The sequence below is a fragment of the Panthera leo genome, chromosome D3 (genome assembly GCF_018350215.1).
Source record: "Panthera leo isolate Ple1 chromosome D3, P.leo_Ple1_pat1.1, whole genome shotgun sequence".
Taxonomy (NCBI): domain Eukaryota; kingdom Metazoa; phylum Chordata; class Mammalia; order Carnivora; family Felidae; genus Panthera; species Panthera leo.
Genome location: NC_056690.1, coordinates 86,582,438 through 86,592,483, shown reverse-complemented (window position 1 = coordinate 86,592,483; position 10,046 = coordinate 86,582,438). Strand labels below are relative to the sequence as shown.

The 10,046-nt window shown below is 41.0% G+C and overlaps 1 protein-coding gene across 5 annotated transcripts in view; it reads left to right on the top strand.

Annotated features, from left to right (window-relative positions):
• Positions 1 to 5,895: 5,895 nt before the first annotated feature.
• Positions 5,896 to 10,046, top strand: part of RTTN (rotatin) — a 161,698-nt gene continuing 157,547 nt past the window's right edge. For 4 of the 5 annotated variants that reach the window (XM_042909789.1, XM_042909790.1, XM_042909788.1 and 1 more), the window contains exons 1-4: positions 5,896 to 6,111; positions 6,464 to 6,651; positions 7,718 to 7,895; positions 9,538 to 9,627. In XM_042909789.1, coding sequence (XP_042765723.1) covers positions 6,081 to 6,111; positions 6,464 to 6,651; positions 7,718 to 7,895; positions 9,538 to 9,627 — 487 coding nt within the window. In that variant the 5' untranslated portion in view covers positions 5,896 to 6,080. Of the gene's footprint in view, positions 6,112 to 6,463; positions 6,652 to 7,717; positions 7,896 to 9,537; positions 9,664 to 10,046 lie in introns of those variants that run through there. The other variant, XM_042909791.1, reaches the window with a different exon arrangement.

Genomic DNA, 10,046 nt, shown 5'->3' with positions numbered 1-10,046 from the left:
CTCTTTGCTCTAATAGTTTCTTTGTGGATTCCTTAGAATTTTCTACATGTAAGGTCATGTCACCTGCAAATAGAAATAGATTTACTCTTCCTTTCTAATCTGGATGTCTTTTATTTCTTTTTCTTGCCAATTACTCTGAATAAAACTTCCAGTATAATGTTGAACAGAAATGGTGATAGCAGACATCCTTGTCTGCTTCTCCACATCTATAATTAAGACCCCTATTTATTAACATGTGCAAAGAAAGCAGAGTTCAAATCCATGTGCTTTGCTATTTGAAGTGGAACATGAATATACCTTGCTTCAATTCTCCCAGTTTAAAACGGCATAAAATATTTATTACCTTTCTGTTTTGGTATTGGGAAAACGAATTAGAATTTGATGATCCCCTTAAAAATTAAATATTATGCAAATTCATAGGACAAAGTTATGGAGCATAATTAGGAAAATTCACAAGTAGGGGATGAAACGTTTAGCCATGCGTCTCTTTCCTTCTTAAAGATCAGAATTATTAATAAATCATTAATAAAGGATCTTTATTCTTAAGTAAGGCAGACTGGGCTCCAGGTGACTTTCTGGAAGACCCACAGAATGTTTGCCTGCCTTGGGCACCATGAATAACTTCCCTACATCTATTGGTTAGAATCCTTTTGTTTACAAATCCTATTGCTTGCTTTTTTTTTTTAAATATGTTCTCATGATAAATAAATTAATAACCCAATTAATGTAAAAGGAGCTTGTGAAAGTATTTCTCTTTTGGGCCAATAGTTTCTTACCTCTGCAAAATGAGGAAAATTCCCTTTGTTCTGGAAATTGTGCCTGGCAATGGCTGCACAAGTAGCTGTAAGGCCCTGAGCACCTCTGTCTGTAAGGCGTCCTATAATGGGCGGCAAGCCTGCTTCTGAGGCCGGGTGCCGACGAAGGGAGCGACCCCGTGGTTACGCTTGCAGCCATAGTGAGATGCCATGCAACATTGCATTCGATCCCTAGAAAGACAATTATTTCGGTCCATTCAGGTTACTATAACAAAATACCATAGCTTGACTAGGGATGGCTTATAAGCAACAGAAATTTACTTCTCACAGTTCTAGAGGCTGGAAAGCCCAAGATCAAAATGCTAACAAGTCTGTGCTTGATGGGGACCCAGCTTTCTGGTTCAAAGACAAATCTGTTTTCTGCATCTTCACATGGCAGAGAGGGGAAGGACCTATCTGGAATATCTTACAATTTTTTAAATTCTATTTATTTATTTTGAGAGAGAGAGAGAGAGTGAGTGTAAGTGGGGGAGGGGCAGAGAGAGAGAGGAGGGGAAGAGAATCCCAAGCAGGCTCCATGCTGTCAGCACAGAGCTGATACAAGGCTTGATCCCACAAACTGTGAGATCATGACCTGAGCCAAAATTAAGTGTTGGATGATCAACCGACTGAGCCACCCAGGCGCCCCAATGGGTGCTATTTTTAGCCCCAATTTCTACTTGTAGAAGCTGAGGTTTAGGGGTTATAGAGGCATCAGGTTTTTTTCCCCCTACCGAAGATTCTTTCTGCCCATTTTCTGTTAATCCCACCTATTTTCTTGGTGGAAATCTGCCCAACTCCTTTTAACTCTGTTCCAATTATAATACGCTGCCCTGCAGCTCAGAGTGTGAATAAATAACCTACGAACGGGCGATCTCATAGTGTCGATTCTGATGGGGTTCTCACCATGGATTTTACATCCAGATGTTGGCAGAAAAGCTTCCCCTTTCTTCTAGGGTCGCTATATGGGAAGATGGAAGTCTGGACCATGTTCCCCTCTTTCTCTACATTTTGCCAGTTATACAAGAGAATGAGACAAACACACTCAGAGAAGCAAAGCTAAGATATTGAGAAAAAGAATATTAGTGTCTTTTGAGTCTCTAAGGCCAGATCCTTTTCTAGAGTGAGGTAATAAATAACTGATTTTTGCGTACTTCTTTGAGTAAAAGTTTTGTCATTTGCAATCAGGAAAGTTAATTAGCTCACCCATAATTATGCAATTAAGAAGGTTGCAAAGCTGGTTTTAAACCTGTGTCTGGGGGCACCTGGGTGGTTCAGTTGGTTAAGCGTCTGACTCTGTTTCAGCTCAGGTTATGATCTCACTATTCTTGAGTTCAAGCCCTGCGTCAGGCTGTGTGCTGACAGTGTGGAACCTACTTGGGATTCCCTGTCTCCTTCTCTCTCTCTCTGTTTCCCTACCTTGTGCATGTGCATTCTCTCTCTTTCTCTCTCTCTCTCTCTCTCAAAATAAAATAAATAAACATCAAACCTATGTTTGGTTCCAAGGTTTGTGCTCTGCATAATACTTTGTTTTAATACCCTGTTTAGCTTATATGAATATGAGGCAGATATTTTAATTTAAATGTTTATTTTTGAGAGAGAGCATGAGTAGGGGAGGGACAGAGGTGGGGGGGGGGGACAGAGGATCTGAAGTGGGCCCGTGCTGACAGCAGCAAACCTGATGAGGGGCTTGAACTCTTGTACCTTGAGATCATGACCTGAACTGAAGTCAGATGCTCAGCAGACTGAGCCACCCAAGCACCCCCAGATGTTTTAATGTAGTCAAGAGAAGGTAAGAGAAATAAAGGGTAGGAAATGCATACGATCACAACTGACAGACCCACTGTACATAACCCAAGTATTAGAATTCATGTTCACATTGTGAGGAAAAACGAAAGTGCACAACTTTTCCAAGAAAAAAAAAAAAAAAAGCATTTCTTTTTCTCCTAGCACAAATCACCACAAATAGTATTATGAGCTCTTAGGAGAGTAACTGAATATTTCCTGTGACCTAGGGTATAAATATCTTCATCGAAGCCAAATGATCGGGTAAAGCAGACTGAGGCCATGCCTGCTAGTGATTTATGGGTATGGGTAAAAGGTTGAAGAATGGCTGAGAGTTAAGTGGACCCATGCACTTCTGGGTCCACATGTTTTTTTTCCATTGTGTTGCATAGCTTGTGATGATAAGCAGATTCCAACATACAAGGTCTCTACTCTTCATCCCTTTCCTGATCCATATATACATTGCCAGCTGGATGACTACCATTTATCATCTGGTAAAATGCCACACGTTTTTATTATAAGTTAGGATTTAAATAAATGTAACAAACACTGTTGTTAGCACAAGTAGAGAATTACAAATAGCCATACATACAGTTCTCCATACATCCACACAGGCATATATGGTTCATTTTTTCAAGTACTCAGGCATTGTGTAGAAAATTTACATCGATGTTCAAAATTATAAAAGCCCAAGTTGCTGATTGAGATAGAGTAATAGTAAAAATTAATAACTAAAGTGTATGCAGGAGAGAGCTGATTAAAACCTCCTTCTAAATAGATCTTGGGTGAGATTGAAAGTATGAAAATAGCAGTTTCAGAATGGTCAGGAATAACCATAGTTAGAACATTATAAATCTAAATTCATGATATATGATTAAAACTTTTCTTAGATGTAGATTCATGGAATTATCTGCAGCTAAATAAGAAAGAATGAAAACAAAGCAATAAAACCTTTGGTTCAAGAAGTTAGAAAAGGAGCCAGAAAACAAACCTAAGAAAGGAATGAGAAAGCAAGTGATGATAAATGAAAGTACAGTAAATACCTTAGAATCTGGGTACTCTCTTTAACAGAATTAATACATCGAAGATTGATTCTTTGAGGAAAAATTGGCAAACCAGTACTTAGTCTAATAGAAAAATGACACATAATTGCTTTGAATGTGATAAGCAGGACTTAATGACTTTTGTCTAATTATAAAAACAATATACACTCAACAATAACAATAAAAATTAGAAAATAAAAGCAACATAAAACCACTTTTGATGGATGGTAACTAGGCATACTGTGGTTGATCATCTTGCAGTGTATACAAATATCAAATCATGTTGTACACCTGAAACTGATATAATGTTATGTGTTCATTATACCTCATTTATAAAGAGACCATTTTATAGTTTGATGCCCCTTTTAACTTGAAACATGGTTGTTTTACATTATAGTTTACCCCTGAACAACACAGGCCTTTGGGGCAGTGACTCCTGTTCAGTCAAAAATCCACATATAGTTTTTGATTCCCCAAAACTTAACTACCGATTGTCTAGTGTAGACATGAAGCCTTACCCATAATAGTTGATTAGCACATATTTTGTAGGTTATACTTAGTATACACTGTATTCTTACAACACAGCAAGCCACAGAAAAGAAAATGTTAAGAAAATCACGAGGAAGAGAAAATACATCTAGAGTACCGTATTGTATTTATTGAAAAAAATCTGTGCGTAAGTGGACCCGTGCAATTCCAACCCATGTTGATCAAGAGTCAACTGTAATTTATTTTTCTCCCACAGTATTATCACTGACCCTTCCCCACTGACATCCTCAGTTTCTCATCATCTAAGACTTTTCATCTTAGAAATATCTTTCTAAAGTTATTTCCATTATTCTTCTGTACTGTCATATGTATTTTGACTTTGACACTTCAAATCCACAAATCCAAGCTTTCATGCTTGGATAACTACAGAAACTTCTCAGCTGGTATAACTGTTTCCACTTTTTGGTCCCTTTGGCACAGTACCCATCAAAAGCTCTTACCCTAGGGTTGAAGAATGTAGCCACTGTCACTATTTCGGCCAGGGAGGCTCAGGTATGGGCTAGTGGGGCATCGGTTAAATATCCACACCTCTTTTTCCTCCCACTCTCCAATTTCCTACCGCCATCAACCATTCCCCACAGCCACCTGGAAGCCAGAGGGACAAATGGAGAACTAGCATGCTAGTTACCTCCCCGTCCACCTCCCAGAGGTAATTTGGCCGCCTAGAATTTCTCTCTTTCCCTGACCTTGACGGACTCATTCTGAATCCTTGCCTTTGCTTGAACTGTTTTCTCTGGCAGGAATTCCCTTACCCCATTTCTTTGCCTGGCAGACAAATTCCTACTTATTCTTCCAGATCCGGGTCTAACATCACCACTTTCTAACCTACCTACACACCTTGCAGGGGCAGCAAGGTCCTAAGAATGTCACAAGGAAAATTTAGGTCAGGCTCTCAATCTGCCACTTAAGTAGTTGATGTGACTGTGGATGAAGAACTCCTATGAATTTAAGTTCATTTTTTCGCAAAATAGAAATGGGTATATGTACCTTGACATCCCTCTCCTAGGGAAATTGAAAACATTGGTGAGAGAAATGTTCCCTAAAAAGCAAATCTCTTTACAAATTTAATCTTGTTGCTGCTCTTACCATTGCTTAGAATTTTTTTTTCTTTTTTCTTTTCCTGTTTGTTCAGACCAATCACAGTGCCATGCCAACTTTGGTGACATTCAAATATTAATTCACACCCTTACCCCGCCCCCTCCCTATTTTTTTTTTTTTTTTCTTTCTACAGTCCTCTTTTTTCCCTCTTCTGTTCAGTTATGTCCTCCCTGTCCCTCCTTAGGTGTTTATACAGAACTTAGGTGTCCAAGGACACTGCTTGCCTTTGCAGGTACATTTTACAGTTAAAGAGGATAAGTTAATTTAGTTACCAACGGCGGGGGGTGGGGGGGGGGGGTGGGCGTTGGTGGACGTGCGGGAATCCAAACTCTGTATTGTAAATTGTAAGGCTCCGGGAGCCAAGAATTCAGGTTGGCAGAGCCAGGGCTAGTTTGCAGGGCCTGGTTGGGCTTTGCCAGACCCGTGCCTCCCGCGCTGGAGCCCGCGCTGGGACGCCGGAACCCTCGGCGGGTGGGTGCAGCGGCGGGTCCGGAATTCCGGGAGGGGAGCACAAAGGGGCGAAGACCACAACTCCCGACGTGCACGGCGGCCAAGGCGGGTTCTACTCCCTGCTTGTCTCCTCATTCTTTCCGGTTCTTACGACAGAGACTGCTGTCTAGGAGCCGCGCTTCTGTGGAGGCTCGGGGCCCAGCAGCAGCTCCCTGGATGCTTCCTATTTGTGCTGTGGTTGTCTCCGGCCTTGCGGAACCCGCAGCCCGACCGGCCGGGTTTCCATGGGGACACTAATTGTACACGGACGTTGTGGCGCGGCAGTTTAATTCTCCGGCGGCGGCTGATTGAGCGGGACGAGATGGTCTTGACGGGGCTCATCAGGAAACTCGGTAACAGTCTGAGTTGCCCCTCGCCCGCGTCGCCGTCCTGTCGTGGCCACTTGCTAAGGCTGGTTGTGTGACGTTTTGGAGGCCGGGCCACCCCGAGACGGCTCCCTTTCGTCCTGGCCTCGCCAGGGCAGCCCCCGGGGATCCATCTCCGACTGAGTGAACCCAGCGATTCGCGTCCCGAGGGCACCCGAGGCCCGCCTGTTCAAAACAAAACAAAACAAAAACAAAACTGGTTTATTTCCTTCTTGGCCCTGCCCCCGCCCCCAGCATCAACTAAGTTTTGGGGTGAATTCCGGGGGGGGGGGGGCGTCTCTTCGGAGCTGGGAAATAGCTTTGTGCTGTCCTTTGACAGGTCATCAGCTGGCCGAGATCAGGGAACGCGCTCTCAAGAATATCCTCTGCAAGGTTGAGCACAACTTACTCTGCTGTGAAGATCTAGTTCAGGAGAGGCTGCTTTTTCAACGTTTGCTGGAATGGTTCAATTTCCCGTCTGTTCCAATGAAAGAAGAGGTTCTCAGCCTGTTGAGCAGATTGGTTAAGGTAGGATCATTTTGAAATAAAATCAGACGAGTGAGTGTTGCTTAATTTGTAGCATTTTTTTTTTTATTTTTTATTTTTGGAACAACCAGAGATGGTCGTCTGGGTGTATCACGCTCAGCTTCCTTTTATGTGTAATGTTGAGTCTCACATTGTATCTGTTGTGCTCCGGAATAATAGAACTTCTGGGTTCTGGTGTGTTCTGAATTTTGGAATCATCTTTGGAAGTTGCCATTTGTTATTCTGGTTTCCTTGTGTTCTGTCATTTACATGTTAAAGATTACATGTGTCTGGAAGAGAATATGTTTAAAGTTAATGTTACCACGGTTAATGAATACCTCAAGTATCTGAAATTGCGTTTTCCATATCTGATTTTCAGATTTTATGTTCCTCAGCCTGTCTTTTTTTGAAAACTATTTTTTATTAAATTTTTTTTAGTGTTTACTTATTTTTGAGACAGAGGGACAGCGCAGGTTGGGGAGGGGCAGACAGAGAGGGAGACACAGAATGCGAAGCAGGCTCCAGGCTGTGAGCTGTCAGCACAGAGCCCGACTGGGGCTCAAACTCACAGACCATGAGATCATGACTTGAGCCGAAGGCCGAAGTCGGACACTTAACTGACTGAACCACCCAGGCGCCCCTCAGCGTGTCTTGAGAGCAGTTGTCAGGGTCAGATGTCAAAGGGCAAGTCTAACCTTTTGAAACTGTAAGTCAGTGTGCAGTCATAGGAGATTATTACTTTGGCATCTTTTGACGGTTGGAGGTAGGAGAGGGTGGGGTGGGAGTCAGTTGAGAGAGGTAATCCATTTAATAAATAAAAGTAGGAGTTGGTAGTGTGCATTTCTAGTGATCAGTGTCTGGGCTTTTCTTTCGTAAGTGTCATCGCATGGTCTATGTATGTCTCTATAAATCTGTGTCCTACTCATGGAAGTTCTTTACTTTTGGGTACATCAATGCAAGGTTTATTTTTTGCAAAAGGAACATCTAGCATACTAAAAATAATTTCCTGGTTTAGTTGCTGTCAGATAAAGTGTAGAAGTGTTGACATACGTGATTCTTCTTATTTCAGTATCCCCCAGCAGTCAAGCATCTGGTTGACCTTGGTGCAGTTGAATTCTTATCTAAACTTCGTTCTAATGTGGAGCCGAATCTACAGGGTGAAATTGATGGCATTCTGGACGGACTTTTTATTCTTCCTTCAGATGATCCTGCCCTATACTCTGCATCGTACCAAACCAAACAAACTGGTAACTCTTTGGAATCAATCTGGATGCATTCTGCTAAAATAGAAATATATTGGTTCTTGTGGTTAATTCTAAGGAAAGGGATCTTAGTTAAAAAAAAACAACCCTTCCCTCCTCAACTTATTTTTATTGCATTAATGTACATGAGTTTGACCTTTCCCCTCCTCTGCTGTTATTCAGAGGAGAGTGCATTTGTATTTATTGCTTATTTTGGTCAAGGGGCCTAAAACTTGCCAGTGATTTTTTTTCTTTTTTTTTTTTTTTGTGGGACTGACAGATTATTTCTTCAACAATAACAACGTTTCCGCTGAGCCCTCATGACCATGTGCCAGACATTATTCTGAATGTTTTATACTTTCATTCTTGGACTGTGTTCCTCACATAGGGGTACGATGGTATCTGTCCTAGCTCATGGTTTTGTTATGGGGTCTCCAGTTAAAATGAGCTATACATAGTACACTGTTAAAATCAGAGTCAGACAGACATGAATGTAAGTCCCACTTCTTCCAGTAGTTTTGTGACCTTGGCTATAGTACTTAATCCCTCTAGGTTTTAGTTTCCTCATCCAAAAATTGGGACAATAAGAAAGAATACCGTATCGAATTGTCATGGGGATTAAATGAGACAGTGCTGTAAAGTGCTCGGATAGGGCCTGGCATGTACTAAGCACAGAATTGTTGGTTGCTCTTGTGATTTAATTCCCAGTAGAGTGCCTTGTACCTGGAAAGCAGTTAAATTGATTTGAAGGAAAAAAGAAAATGCTCCTGAGATTTATGTGATTGAGTAGTAAAAGTATTTAAAAATGTGTTTTTGCTTGCTTAATCTGTTAGATCATATTTTTCTCTGTATCTGTGCTGTGTCGCTACTGCTGAGATCGTCGGTGCTGCTGTTAACGAGAAAATAATAGGAGCCTCCGTTTACTGCGTTCTTGTGTGGTTGCGATTTTTAACAGTGAAAATTTCTGCCTAAGCCAAAACCAATAAAGTAGAATCTTAAACCATGTATTTTCAACCTAGTTCCCCGCAGGGGAGATCAGATGTATGGTCTAGAGCTAATTTTTTGTTATCTGTATTAAGATTAGGAAATACTGGCATGAAAACTTCAAGCACAATTACAAAATTAGTTTTAGTCTTTTCATTATTCCCATTCTCATTACAACTGTATTGCTGCATGTTCAATCACATGTGACAGAGGACTGATCGTCAAAGATGTTGAATGAGTGCTTAACTCCTTTATTTTTGACAACTTTTTCTTTAAAGATATTAATGAAAGTTGAAGTGGTCAGGAACTACATAATTGGAGGAAGAGAGAGGAGGGGGATGGACTAAGAAGCAGAGATGAGCCCTTGAATAAATACTTTGTAACAGATTCTTTATGTACATTGTGCATGTTTTCATCTAACGAGTAGTAGTATTTGCTGAACCACAAAAGAGGGGAACACCCTCCCCTCAATTCAAAACTGACTCAACATTTACATTTTTTTCCTCTAGAGGAAGACTATTCAGAGGAAAAAAAAACCTGTTATTTTTCCAGTTTTTAAAATGATTAAAAAACTTAAGAGAAAACACTAATATTTGAAAAGAGTAAGTTTCACTTTTAGCAAATAAGGAATCAATAATACAGTAATATATATTTTTTTTATCAGAATTGCCACAGCAACCTGAAATCTTAATAGGATATTTTCCTCAAGACAAAAGTAATTTCCAGCAGACGGAAGTGTCTCCACGACCAATGGGTGTGTATATGTAGAGGGATAGATCCTGTTGACCTGGTAAATCAGAAATTAATGTACTTTTCCTAATGGTGTGCTCAAGCTTGAATGTTTCAGTTTCCTCAAATTAGGATGTAGTGTCTAAGTGGTGAAATTTTACATTATTCTAACTGCATTTGAGCAGCTGTATTTAGGTGGGTGGTGATGGTGGCAGAAATACTCAGTGCTTACTGAACACAAATTCTTTGTTGGGAACTGTGCCGCGCGCTGTGTATGCGTCCTGTTTATTCTCCAGCTCACCAAGTGGTACTGTTCATCCGGTTACTCAAGCCAGAGACTCAGGATCATTTTGGTTTCTTCATTTGTCTTTATCCCAGCGACCAGCTGATAGAAGAAGAGCTCTGATTTAGAGTCTCTCTCTCCCTGGAATCTCATCCAGGTCT